The sequence below is a fragment of the Myotis myotis genome, unplaced genomic scaffold, assembly GCF_014108235.1.
Source record: "Myotis myotis isolate mMyoMyo1 unplaced genomic scaffold, mMyoMyo1.p scaffold_m19_p_11, whole genome shotgun sequence".
NCBI classification, from domain to species: domain Eukaryota; kingdom Metazoa; phylum Chordata; class Mammalia; order Chiroptera; family Vespertilionidae; genus Myotis; species Myotis myotis.
In genome coordinates this window covers 51,977,699-51,992,177 of record NW_023416315.1, presented here as the reverse complement: position 1 = coordinate 51,992,177, position 14,479 = coordinate 51,977,699, and the positions used below count along the sequence as shown (strand labels likewise).

Sequence of the window (14,479 nt, the reverse complement as noted above, 5' to 3'; positions counted from 1 at the left end):
CATATAGAAACTTAGAGAAGACTTCTTTCCTCTCAGGGGACTCCAGGATACTGAGCAGCCACATTTATGACCAATATCAGCCCTTCCTTAAAGTCAGTTAAATAAATCTCCATGAGGTCAGAGAATATCTAAGGGCACAGGTTGCTCTTCTCCTCCTAAACCTCATCCACTTAGCCTAAGAAGGCCCAGATGTTGTATGTGGGGCTTGGCTTCCCCTGTTCTCCTCATCCTGGAATACCTCTATGAATCACCAGGTCTTCTTCCTCTCTGCCCTCAGAAGGTAAATGTTCTAATCACCTGTAGGTGACAAACCCACAGAGTGGCCAAAAATAGCAGAGTTGATCCAAGACCCTGGGAAAGGGAAAGCTGCAGGTGTGTTTGTACAGGGAGTAGCAGTGGCCACCCACCCTCACTTCGGGAGGTATAAAGGCTCTCCACCACCAACCGAGCTCTACTTCTGCCACCATGAATCCACTCCTGATCCTTGCCTTTGTGGGAGCCACTGGTGAGGTCCATGTGTTGCTTCAGGCCCTGCCTCCGGGCAGAAATACAAATTCCACCACCTTGCTGCCTCTCCTATTTACCTGTGCTCTGATGTTCTCTCTCCCCTGTCTAACACCCCTCTATCCCATTCCTGGGCTCTCTTTAAGCCTTACCTCTCTCACCTTCTGGATGACCCAATTTCAGCTCCATCATCCATTCATCCCAGGCTCTTAGTAGAGAGGCTGGAAAGGGAGGTGAGGTGAAACTGGTTTATTAAATTGACCATTGGTCTTTAGGCTTAGGTCTGACATCTCTGGGCTAGTTGCACTGTGGCTATTTTTTTAATTATTATTATTGATTAAGGTATTACCACTGTGGCTATTCTTAACCCCAGATACACCACCTACAGAGACTGAAAGAACATTCATGCCCGAGTCCTAGCTCTAGAAATTCTGAATTCTTTGGCCTAAGGTGTGGCCTGAGCATTGAATTTTTAAGTTTCCCAGGTGATTTTATGGTCCTCAGGTGTAGAGCCAAGGTTGAGAATCATGATTCTATCAGCCAATAACAGTGCCTAACTTTGTTCCATCCAATGGGTGTGGGTGCTCCTCTCTCTGGCCTCTCTGTGCCGATTTGAACTATGGGAGAAGCTGGTGCAGTCAGAGTGACTGAGCCAGGAGGTTTTCCTTGTTTGGCCAGCCCATGCTGATCCTCAAGGGCTCTGATAGTCGTGGGGAGCAGATGAGTGATGTTGAGCAAGAGAGAAGCATTCAGTGGGTGAGAACACCACATTCTGAGCTGTATCACATTGAGGGCACTATGAGGATGTTTATTGTGTCCTCATTCTCCTGGTGCCCCTGTAGAGGTCTGGACTGGATCCCTGCAGGGAACCCAGCTATGTGCCCTGCAGACACAAGGAGAGACTCAGGAGAACCACATCCATTGCACTGACTGGGGATGGCAGTGTGTCCTCACTGCCCGTCCTTGCTGCCCATCATCTCTGTGCTTATGAAGGAATCTCAGTTAGGATGACCTAGCCTGGTGCTCGGGCTATACCCTCTAACATCCTGCTGAATTGGCTTCTCCCTCCTGTCTCCACTCAAGTTGCTTTCTCCACTGATGACGATGACAAGATTGTCGGGGGCTACACCTGCCAGAAGAATTCCGTCCCCTACCAGGTGTCCCTGAATACTGGCTTCCATGAATGTGGTGGATCCCTCATCAATGACCAGTGGGTGGTGTCTGCGGCTCACTGCTACAGGCCGTAAGTGCTGGGCCCTGATGGCAAAATCCACAGAGGGGGCTTTTGGAGAGCTTGGTTCAGTCTAGGGGAGGGTGGGGAGAAGGACCATAGAGAGGAGAAGTTGTCAATGACAGCTGATGCCTAGGCATGTGGGTGATGAGAGACACATGTAAGAAGACTCTGACACCCCAAATAAAAAAATACAACAGCCAGAGCTATGGTCATGAGAGCAGAAAGAGGCTATTTAGGGTAGAAGGCCCAACTGGGAAACAGGCAAGGACTTCATACAAGTAACCTTTGCCAGTGGATGCACACAAAAACACCTAAGAAATGTTAAACAAAAACAAAAAAAAAGAAAGAAGAATAAAAAGCCTGGGCCCTGTCCCAAGGTAATTAATTCAGACTGTTCAGGAAGAGGTGTCTAAATGTTGGTGTTTTGAACGCTCTCTGCCTCTGGTGATTCTGTTCTATAGCAGAGCTGAGAATCACTGCCTAGAGCAAGGGTTCCCAAAACTGGGTGTGGGTCAGAATTGCCTGGCGGATCTGCTGGACCATGGGTGGCTAGATCCCACCCCCAGAGGTTCTGGTTCAGTAGGTCTGGGGTGGGAACCGAGGCTTTGCATGTCTAACAAGGTCCTGGGGCCACGCTTTGAGACCCACTGGATTATATCAACCAGAACGATAGTGCTTCCCAGACCAGGAAGGGAGCAAAAGTCACCGCTGTACATAGCAAAGTCACAGAGTGTGAGCAATGCCTGGGGGATTCGAAAAGCTCATCTAGCTGGAAAAGCAGATTGAAGAGCCACTGCAGTTGGACCCCTTCACCCCATCCCAGCTCCACTAACACCTACACCTGAAGCAGAAAGGCCCTTGGTGTCTCAACTATACTTTCCCCCACCCCTCTGCTGCCCTGTGCATGGGCACAGCCCCACCATAGCCACGACCTTCGCAGTGGGTTCAGAATAACTTGAAGGAGGGCCGACGACACAATAGATACACTATACAAAACATATGAAATCAGAAGGCATGGGGGGCGGGGCAGGTGGAAACCTCTTTCATGAAGAGGCACACTGAGTTTTGGCCTAGTCAGCTTTTTATTCACTTTGAATACACATTTGCTCTTTAACAATGAATACAGGCAGATCAAAGGTAAAGTTTGGTTAATGAAGTAAAGATGATCGGGTCGGGAAATCACCTGGAGCCATTGCAATCACAGCAGGAGCAAAACTTGTGCTGATATTCAGCCCTGCCTACTATCAAAGTCCATTGGCCTTCCCATGTCTCTTTTCCATGTTAACTGCTGTTTGCTTTAACCTCCAACACACCATGAGCAGGGAGCTCAGGATCCCAGGAAAGAGTGGGGATGTGCGAAAAGGTCCTCAGTTCTCTTCTCCCAACAGTCGCATCCAGGTGAGGCTGGGAGAGCACAACATCAAGGTCGAGGAGGGGAATGAGCAGTTCATCAACTCCGCCAAGGTCATTCCCCACCCCCACTTCGACAGCAGGACTGCGGACAATGACATCATGCTGATCAAGCTGTCCTCGCCTGCGGTCATCAGTTCCCGCGTGTCCACCGTCTCCCTGCCCACCTCCTGTGCACCTGCTGGCACCCAGTGTCTCGTCTCCGGCTGGGGCAACACCCTGAGCTCTGGCAGTGAGTGGGGTTCTCACTTCTTCACTCTCTGACCTCCAAATGTTTCCCACAATGGAGCATTGCCTGAGCTCAGCCCCCTGGGCATCCAGTCTGCAAATAATGTCAAGTGTCCACCACCCTCAGGCTCCGTCCTGGAGGCCAGAGAGATGCAGAGTCTCGAGGAGTTGACCCAGAATAGGACAAGCATAGCACTTGCCATTCTCACCTCCAGAGAGGGGTTCAGCAGTGGCCATTCTGGGAACTGAATCGCCTTTATTCTTGCTGGGGCTTAGGTTCTTGGGGTCAGCCCCAGATTACCATCCTCCATCCTGGCCTGACTCTCATTTCTCCTTTCCTTTATCTCTTCCTCTTCCTCTAAGTCAACCACCCTGAGCTGCTGCAGTGTCTGGATGCCCCATTGCTGGCCCAGGAACAGTGTGAAGCCGCCTACCCTGGACAGATCACCGACAACATGGTGTGCGCCGGCTTCCTCGAGGGTGGCAAGGATTCCTGCCAGGTGATTGCCCTTTCCCATGCTAAGACCCCTGCCCATCCACATGGCTTGCCTAGAGGCTGGATTTGAATCCCCAAGGCCATAAGCTGTGCTCCCCTCTTTCTCCCTCCTTATAAAATGCATTGTGCCTTCCTCCTCCCCAGAATGATTCTGGTGGCCCCCTGGTCTGCAATGGAGAGCTTCAGGGAGTTGTCTCCTGGGGCATTGGCTGTGCCCTGAAGAATAAGCCTGGTGTCTACACCAGGGTCTGCAACTTCTTGGACTGGATTCAGGAGACCATGGCTGCCAACAACTAAAGATCCCACCTGTCCCCTGCCATCACTATGCTAATCAAGTGACACTGATCTGAAAGCCTATGTCTGTATCTGCTTCCCTGCCTGGCTCTGGGCAACACCCTCCCACCGAGGTCAGCCGGGTCTGGCCGGCCCTTATACCAAGTGCCCCACTTACCAAAGATGCTCCCTGGCATACTAGTTTAACAGCAAATAAAAAGATGGAATCCAAAATCATAAGTGGGAGTGAGGGGAGGCTGTTTTCTAGAAGGAAATACGTTTCCGAAAGGCTGTCAGAGGCTCCTTGACTTTGGCACTGGAGTGCAGAGCTGGAGTGTGCCCATGTGCACAATGTGCCAGGCCCTTTCTTCCCTCTTCCTGTACCCAGACTGAACACACCTGGGGTAGCACCTGTGCATCCATCTTGGCCTCTTCTGAATCCCTCTGTCACGTGCACTTAGCCAGCGTGTGCTCCCCAATGGGCCCTACTTCCTGACAATCTGCCCATGTGTCTGGGGGGAAAAGAGACTTCCCTGGGTCTCCATCTTTCAAGCTCCAGAGAAATTGGCCTTCTGTGCATCTCACCTGATGATACTAATATACATATACTGTACGGAGATCTTACAGACATTTCATGGTTGTTTCACCCTCCCCTCTGCAGTGGATATCATTTCTGTGGTACAGACAAGAAAGCAGAAGTTAGTTCACCCACATCCCTCATTCAGCAAATGGTAGATCAGGGGTTCAACTTCTTATTTGCCTGGCCCCAAAGCCATGCTCTCGCTACCCCGCCTCACGGTCTCTCCCATGCTACTGTGGTCCATCATTTTAGATCTCTTCTGGGTTTTGTTTCAGTTGCTGTGGTAACACTGAAACTATCCTTAACAAGAGTCAGATTTCCCAGATCTCTAGCCTTTCCCACAATGATCAGCAAGTTGCCCCATCCCTGCCCTGACACAGATCCGTTCATGGATTTCTTCGCATGTGCTGCCCAGGAAGCAGGTGGGGGGTCCTGAGAACACTTGGAGGATTTCTTCTCTGGAAATGGCATGCCTTGATTTCAAGCATTTTGTGTGTATCTCGATAGGACCCACCTCCAGCTACTCAGTCTTTACTCACCCTAATGCCATTGTCACTTAGAACCTTTAACCTCTGGCCACAAAGGTGGAACAAGTAGTGACACCTCCGTGTGAAGAATGTTTCCAACATGGAATTATGATCTGGTGCTAACATAAACTGGACTCAGACCAGCAGCCTTTCTGTCTCAATGACAGAGCAGTTCTGAGGAAGACAGATGGTTTTGATAATTCTGCACCTACAGGTTTTTACTTGGTAACCTTGGCATGTAAGCCCTAGGTTTCTGAGACTCAGCATAATACCTCTGAGGACAGGGCTGTACTATTTCCACCTCTTGAAACACACATTTCCTTGTTTTCTTCTTCCATACCAACTTCCAGGGCCTTCTCCATCCTCTAATCCTTTCCACCTCACTGCTCACACAATGAAACATCCAGCAGAGAGTTAGAGGACGATGATGGGAGATGTAGAGATGAAGTGGAAAATCCAATGAATCACTCCAGCACTGGAGCAATGAGTGAAGGACACTTGGATGAACTTACACACAGTCTATGAATGTGTTGAACAAACATGTAGGCATGTGTTAGTTCATAACAATTGGTTTTTTAGACTGTGCATTTGAAGAGACAGTGATGTCACTGTGGGGACTGCCTTGTAAGGACACCCCTTCTCCTCTGCTCATGCTCACAAGAACCCTGACCTGGTGAACCTCTCATTCCTGTCCTGACTCTGCCATGGGCACCAGGCTCCTTTGCTGGGTGACCGTCTGTCTCCTGGGGGCAGATGAGTCTAAGAACACTAAGATCCCTGCATTTTATCTTTCCAGTGGTTATGCCAATCATTTATATTTCCTTTGTCTTCCCCTCCTCCCCCCACAGAACTCACAGCAGGTGGAGTTACCCAGACCCCCAGACATAAGGTCATAGAAAAGAATCAGGCCATGGCTTTGTGTTGCAATCCCATTTCTGGCCACCAAACCCTTTGCTGGTACCAGCAGACCCCAGGACAGGGCCTAAAGCTTCTGGTTCGCTTTGAGAATGAAGATGCAATGGATGATTCACAGCTGCCTAAGAATCGATTTTCTGCAGAGAGGCCCAAAAGAGCAGACTCCACTCTCAAGATGCAGCGTGCAGAGCTGGGCGACTCGGCTGAGTATTTCTGTGCCAGCAGCTTAGCCAAAGCATCACAGAGACACTTCCTTTATGTGTACAAAGCATCAGGATTCTCCTCTCTCAGTCCCACTCACAGAAGCTCCGAACAGAGGCTTTACCTTGTTCATCACACATGGGGAAGAAGTGGGTCTGCAGAGACAAGCTATGATTTATATGAAAGGAGGCCATGAATTATTTCCTGAAACATCAGAGCTCAAAAGCTTTGAAAATAATGATGACTTGGGAATTTGAAGCACTTTTTGGTGATGATTTAAGGCTGCAAAACTGAAAGTGACATGGATCATGGACTCAGCCCACAGGGCTAGGGATGGGTTGTTGTCTTATAAAAATAGGCAATCACGGACAATGTACAATAAACTTTAATAATAACCCAGGTGGTGATTCTAGGAGAGTAACAGGCTCTCGCTCTGTGGTTGTCTTTACCATCTGAATGATTTTAATTGATACCCTTCACTCTCTAGCATCCTCTCTGCCTTTCTTAGCAAGTGTTCTGCATCAAGGTCTCAATGCATAGTATGTGTTTGAAAAACATTTTTTTTCCTGTTTTGTGGGAATTGTTGATAATAATGATGTTGATGGTGCTGATGGTTTCAATTATTTTATTCAGTCCTCTTCCTACTTCAAAGGAATACACACAAGTGGATATCCTGGCAACCAGTCCCAAATCTTAGCTTAAAACTAATTCTCCAGAGAAGTCTAACTCTTCCATGGAACCAGCCCAGCTCAAAGTATATCCAGACCAGAGCCAAGCAGTTCAGGGTTGTTGAGGAGATTTCCAGCTGTCTGCCTTAGTATATGTAAACAGTTCCTTAATGCATTAAAATATTTCTTAGTAAAAACTTCTGAAGTGATCAGTTGGTCTTGATCCCATTATCGCATCTGACAGTACATTCATTGTGTTGAGGTCCATGCCCTGTACTCTATCTTCTGCCTGGATTCTCTAAGACTAGAAGTCATCCTGCAAATCTGGTTGGAACTATTTGGAAAGCAGCATACTGAGATTTTCCTGAAGGTATTATCACTGCTACTCAGCCCCTGCTGGCTTCACTTCCTCCCTATCCAACTAAGACTGCAAGTCATGAAATATGTCCATTGACTCTTTGTGTATCTACTCAACTCCTCTGCCCATGTCTCCATCTCATTTACTTGTCTGACAAACTTCTGTCATTGTGGAGCACAACTATCCACTGTCTCCTTGCCAGAAGTTGTCTGTGGTTGCTTTTCCAATCCAGTATGTCATGCGGCATAATTATTAATCCCCTAATAACGTCTTCCTAGATTACCTTTGATCTCTTTAAACACAGGAAACAGTTTTTTTAGAGTCTGATAATTTTCACATTGGAGGTCTCTATGGAGTTATTTTCATTGATTTATTTTTCTGCTGCTACTGGGTCATGATGTTTGTGCTTTCATGGTGTTTGTATTTTTTCTTATTAATCTGATTATCTTTGACTTCGTGCCAGACACTGGATTTTTATATGTAATTTTTTTGTCTACGATAAATGGATCTTTCTCCAAAGAGAATTTTATCTTGCTTTTGCCCATTTCAGGGATTATAAGTAAGCTGGGGCTGCCTCAATTAGCCCTTGAAGCCTGAGGTGTCCTGGGTCAGCCAGAGAACACATTTACCTCTAGATCACGTGTACATTGAGTTTGTCAGTGTTCCTCTTTTGGTACATTCTAGTCTTTGACCTTTGACTGTCCTGTGAGTCAGCTCCAGGAGCACTGAGTTGAGGTTGGCCAATGCCTCTAAGGGCAAAGGGATGGCTGTGCCCTTTCCCTATACACCTTCTCCAAGATACCAGCCCTCAATATATTTTTAGGACATTAATGAATTAAAGGTTTTGATGTTATTTTATCCAACTATTTAGATAATAAAGAAGGGTAGTTTGAATGTTCTCAACTGTAATTACCAGGACTAAGGTCAAAAGAATTTTGTTTGGAATTAAAAAAAAATAATGTCAGATTCTTAGTCTGTCATTTCTTTTATATATAACTTAAATGACATAGAGATTTATATTTCAAATTTAATTTCAACCAAAATAAAAGAAAAAAACGTAAAGGGTATGTGTTCATAAGCAAATTGAGGGAGTTATTTGTTTTTGTCATTTTATTATTGGATTTTTTTATGACTTGTTTTACTTTTACTCATAACCTCTGACATTCCATTGGACCATATGACTAGATGAAAAATAAAATAGGGATTGAATATTTAGACTTTGTCAGAAAATAAAGAACAGACTTGGAATTCATTTAATGCTGTTGCGACACATTTGTGCTTTTTAAATGAGTATGTCCAAAGGTAAGTGGTTGCAATTGGGAAAAGTAATTGATATATAGCTAATTGTATTTCCCTCTAAAACTCAGTCTTGTGGGAAACACTTTATTCCACATTTCCCATTTTGGGGGACTTCTCTAAAGTAATCCTCCCGTTCCAATTTTCTTATTTCTTGTTGAATCTTTTCTATGGAAAGGCAAAGACATTCCTTTATTTAATCTCTTCATCTTACTTTAGTCTCTATCTTCTTGTTTTCTCTCTGGCTACCTAGTGAAGACACCTATTCTTTGGTGTTTTCTCAACCTGTACTGAGATTATTGGGCAACTTTCTTTTCTTATAGGGTCCACCTGTAGTTTGGAGGGGAGAAAAATGAGTTAAATTCAGATTCAGTATAGTGCTAGCCAGTCCACTCAGATTCACAGCTGAGCCCTGTTACTTACCAATATTAAAACTGACAGTATTATCTACACATGTCTGACTCCAATGTGCAAATTTCACGTGTTTCCATGTTCGGCCATAGTCATACAATTTTATTTATTAATCCTCTAACACCAACATATCATAATACCTTATATTCCCTTTACTCCATCAAACAAAGCACCCCGCCCCCTCAGGTCCTGTCAAGAGAGCATGTTTGTGCTGTTTCTGTCCACTGGCCACTAGGAGGCACTGTGGCTTTGTTGTCATCTAGAGTCTAGGGAGGTTCTCTGGAGGAAGAGGATTGAGGGAAACCCTGGGGTGCGCCTTAGACTTAGGGAGTTGCAGATGTCTTGAATGGTGATGAGAATGAAGACATCAGAGACCAGCCCTTCTAGCTTTATGGTCGTGGAGATGGGTTTTGCTCTGAATTGAGATCTGCATGGCAGGTGTGCTTTCATTGGGCATTCCTCCAAGTTTGCTTAATTTGTGCAGCACAGGGAGCTGGGTGGTGAAGCTTGCATGTTCTGGGAAAAGCAGACATGCAGTTTGAGTGTCAGAGGAGCCTTAGTGAGTCTGGCCCCAACCAGTCCAGGATAGTCCACCTATTGTTCCGCAGAGGGTAAGTAGGGAGAAATGATGGTGCTAACCTTGACCACATCAGAGGGACCCTGGCCCCAGGGAGCTGACCATAAAAGTGATACCACCAGCAAAAGCACTTATCACACAAGGACTGGGATGCACTAGAACAACAGAATTTCTCCTGTTGCTGTTAGCATGAAGATGGCACTGTGTACTTCTGAATTTAACAGTCACCCTATGCTGCCGTATGTTTCTTGGAAGCTTATGAGGCAGACATAGTTTTTTCTTGGGCTTCCTTTGGCCAGATTCCAAGTTCTTTCTGTATGATTATACACCTGTTTTCACTCTGTATCATGTATTATATCTAATTTCTGCTTCTTTCACCCATGGGGACTGAGTCCTATGGATACTGTAATGTATTAGATTCCTATTGCTGCTCTAACAAATCACCAAAAAATTTGTGGCTTAAAACAACACAAATGCATTATCTTACAATTCCAAAGATCAGAAGTCCAACCTGGATCTAACTGGATTAACATAAAGGTGTTGGCAGTGCTGTATTCCTTCTGGACAATCTGTTTCCTTGCCTTTTTTAGCTTCTAGAGGTCAACCACAGTCCTTGGCTCATAGCTCCTTCCATCTTCAAAGCCTACAATGACCAGTTGAGTCTTTTCTCATGCTACTCCAACTCTTTTTCCTCCTTCTTCCATATTTTAAGACCCTTGTGATTACATGGGGACAACCTGGGAAATTCAGAATAACCTTTCTATACTAAAGTGAGCTGATTAGCCACCTTAGTTCCATTCGGAACCTAAATTCCCACTTGTTAAGATAACACATCCACAATGCCTGGGATTAGACATGGACATCCATGGGGAACCATCATTCTGCCTCCCCCACCTAGGTACCTAGTACAGGAAAGGAATAATGATCGTTTTTGAAAACAGAATAATGACCACAGTTTTATGTTTTGGGTCCAACAGAAGTCAAAGAGATAGACCCAACAAGGGAAACAGGTCTCTCAGGTCATACTATCTAGCCTGCAAACTATCTGCTTTTTTTTTTTTTTTAATTGGCCTGTGCTCCTCAGTTCAGGAGCCTCAGCAGTATGTCTCTGTGCTAACCACAAAATAGGGACTTAAACTGGTCCTTCTTCTTGGTTAACATGCAAGTTAATTGACATAATTTTAGACAAACTCAAAAAACAGCTTTCTTTCAGCTCTCCATAACTCCCACCATGAGAGGAAGTGGGTTTATGGCATCCTCCCCTTTTACAGGGAAAAGGCCGAATGTTAATGATGGAAAACTCTGAACTTTTCTAGGAATAAGAATGAGATTTGAATCAACTGTAGAGCACTTTATTTGCAAATCTTCAAGAACAAGAAAACCCTCTGCTTATTTTCTGAAGGGGAGGGGCTTGAGAAATGTAGATTATATGCTATGGGCTTTGAGAATTTAATAGAACTCAAAGACAAATAAATTCAGAGAGTTCTTTCACTGCAAATAAGAGGGCTCAAATTCAGTTCTCAGGGCATCAGTTCAGCCCCTGAAGCCCTAACAATGCAAGTGACAATCCTGTTTTTCTTGGAGGACTTACAGTCCACCTCCTAACCAACTGATGGATGATTCTGAGTGTGTGTCTGTGACCAGCAGCATCAAGTCACCAGTGGGAGGTATGTGAGTTTGAGAGCAGCTGGCTTGCAATGAGACAATGAATTCCTCTTTAAATACTTGGAGTTGGAGGTTCAAATGGAAATAGTTGGCAGGCTTTATATAAAATGTATTATAGAAAAGGTATTATCAGTTGATAATATCTTCAGGGAACCTCTAGATGCATAACTCTGTACTCCAGGTCAATTATAATTAAGGCCTGTCAGATTCATTTCCCAGAGATGCAGCTTTTTTCTCTGAAGGGAGTTCCCGACTTGGAGGTGGGGGAGGGGTGGATCACTCAGTGATGTTATTGATAGAGCATCTTGCAGAGATAAAATGTGCCAAAATGCGCTTCTCTGCTCATGCTCACAAGGGTCCTGGGCTGGGCTATTCCACATCTGCTACACTTCGGCATGGGAACCTGGACCCTCTGTCGGGTGGACCTTTGGCTCCTGGGAGTAGATGAGTCTGCAAAATATTTAGCATCCTCATGCTACACTTCCCTACTCCAATATTTTTATTTTGTCCTCAAATTCTATCCTCTTTCACAGAGCTCACAGAGGCTGGAGTCTCCCAGACACCCAGGAACAAGGTGACAAAGATGAGACAAGAAATAACTCTGAGTTGTGAGCCAATTTCTGGCCACCAGGCACATTTTTTGGTACAGACAGACATCCATGCAGGGACTGGAGTTCCTGATTTACTTCAGCAATCAAGCTTCTATACATGACACAAGGATGTCCAAGGACCAATTCTTAGCTCAGAGGCCTAATAAATCATTCTTCCCTCTAAAGATCCAGCCCACAAAACCTGGAACTCAGTCGTTTACCTCTGTGCCAGCAGCTTAGCCACAGAGCAGCAGAGTCACCCCTCCCTGTGCAGAAATCCTCCTGCTTTCCCGTCTCATTCTAGCCCCACGGGGTCCTGAGTAAAAGTCTTCCTTGTGACTCTCTCACCAAGAGAAATGCGTGTGTTTGGGGCTAACAAGAAAAGAAGTGATAAGGTATCAACCTAGAAAACCCTGTATAGAAAACAACATAGGAAATGGGCTTCAGAAATTCCTCAAAAATACTCTGTGGGCTCAAAACTGATCAGGTCAGATAAACCTTAATTAGCCACACTGTGGATTTTCCTGCATTCCTGCACTGGCCTCCATCTGAATGGCAGGAGCTCCTGGTAATGGCTTCACAGCCCTCCATTCTCTTCTCCCTCCAGGCTGTAACAGAATCCATTCCCCCTCCACCCCAACACAAGTGTTCCTCAGTTCTTTATATAGCCAACCTCCACTTGCGATTGTCTTATTCTTAGCCATTCATGGAACCTGTCCTGAAAGATGAAAACAGAGTAAAATTTTACTGTGTTTATACCACAAGATATAATTAGATATATTATGTCTAGTATTAGTGCATTTTTTGTTCTCCTGGATCCTCCCTGCTGCTTCCAGATTATACCCCACGTTCCTGCTTCAATACCCAGCTCTTCACACACATGGTATTAGCATAGTACCCTTTGTTCTTGCATTTAGTTCTTTACTGTCAGGTCTCTCATTTACTTTTTCTTCCCACTACTGACCCTGTCATCATTGGTGATGTCATCATCATGTAGACAATTTATTCATGGATTGGCTTCTCAGTTTCTTGATCTCCTCACTTTTGATAATTTTTTACCTCCAACCTTCTCCAAGTGCACTTCCAAGTTTCTAGACCATGGTGTGAACAACAAACAAGCTCCTTACAAAACTTCCATTTTTATAATTCCATGCTCCTACCCTTTCTTTCTATCTCACTACAACCTCCTCCTCCTAGGATGCTTATATCCACACACCCAAATGCTTTTAAACTCTCATGTCTTAATTTTCACAATGTCAAAACCAGGTTCAAGGTTTAATACTATAATGTCAACCCTGGTTAAACCCAGCTCCCTCTTCCAAGGCCATCGGTTTATGTCCCTTCAAAATGAGTGTGGCAGTAAATCAAAATGCTTCTCAGAGGGTCCTGGTTAAGAGCCCCAAATCAGTGAGAAATTACTTAGACTTTGTATGTCTGTGAGCTAGGGATTGCCTTCAGAGGAGTATGAAGGACTTGAGATTTAGAAAGTACTTTATTTGTGTCCAGAATTTGCAGTGTTGATGGCCCACACACAGGGAAATGTCTAGCAGACAGTAGGCATGTGATATAGCAGAGAAGAAAGAATGGTAGAAGCACAGGGTGTGAGAGGTGATAATTGATGAATGTTTTGGAGAGTTTGAATGAGCCAATCACATCCCAGAACAGATATGCCCTATTCCAGTCAGTCTTCTGAAGAGAATTAATGTTCGCTTCTGGAGGAGGTCCTATGAGCAGTGACAAAGAGAATTGTCACTGAAAAGCCACTGTCCACCTTGTGGAGACCACAGGAACCAGCACCCCTGCCCCTCTGTTCATGTTCCTAAGGCATCATCTGGGTGAAGCCTCCTAGTGCAACTCCCTGCCATGACCTCCTGGCACCTCTATTGTATGGCCCTTTGTGTCATGAAAGTAGGAGTGTCCTCAGAAATAAAGAATTTGCAGTTTTGAAATGATCACCACAACAAGTCTAGTTAACATCCATCACCGCACATAGTTACACTATTTTTTGTATGTAATAATAACTTATAAGATCTACTCTCTTAGCAACTTTCAAATATATGTTACAGTATTATTAACTACTAATGACCTGGTGCATGGATTCATGCACATTGAAAGGAAGTTAATTAGGTGGCCGGTGGGGCAGGACTGGGCGAGATGGGCCAGACATGCCCTGGAGCCAACCTCCCTTGGGCCCTCCCTGGCTGGTCACACCTGGCTCCACGCCTGGGGTGGTGCCATGGCTCAAAGGACATCTGCCGAGTGAGCGGGATCCTTCTGGCAGGTGGGGTCCATCAGCCTGGCCTGCGGGGATCTGGCCAAAACCAGCTCTCCAATATCCCCTGAAGGGTCCCAGAGTGCAAGAGGGCATTCTGCAAAGTTGCTGTTGTACAGGGTGTGGAACCCAAACGCAAGTGTGCAGTAAACCACACTCAGGGCTGACAGTGCCCCAGCAACAACATAACCCACTGATGAAGGTGGAATTGCGTGGCCCTGTGAGGAACCGGGCTCCCTCCTCTCTGGTTCTGGGCCATGTCACCCAAGAACTG

General features: G+C 45.5%; 1 protein-coding gene, 1 pseudogene and 1 gene segment (V, D, J or C); 2 read left to right on the top strand and 1 right to left on the bottom strand.

Moving 5' to 3' along the window:
* LOC118666321 overlaps positions 1–14,479 on the bottom strand; it is a 107,801-nt pseudogene that overhangs the window by 2,541 nt on the left and 90,781 nt on the right.
* LOC118666322 (anionic trypsin-like) lies at positions 466–4,284 on the top strand. The gene is made up of 5 exons (XM_036328502.1): positions 466–505; positions 1,588–1,747; positions 3,127–3,380; positions 3,740–3,876; positions 4,017–4,284. The coding sequence occupies exons 1-5, from the start codon at positions 466–468 to the stop codon at positions 4,167–4,169; spliced, it is 744 nt and encodes a 247-aa protein (XP_036184395.1). The 3' UTR covers positions 4,170–4,284.
* LOC118666320 overlaps positions 5,957–14,479 on the top strand; it is a 117,047-nt gene continuing 108,524 nt past the window's right edge. Inside the window, 2 exon segments of the C gene segment in view lie at positions 5,957–6,017; positions 6,113–6,395. Of these exon segments, the coding sequence occupies positions 5,957–6,017; positions 6,113–6,395 (344 nt within the window).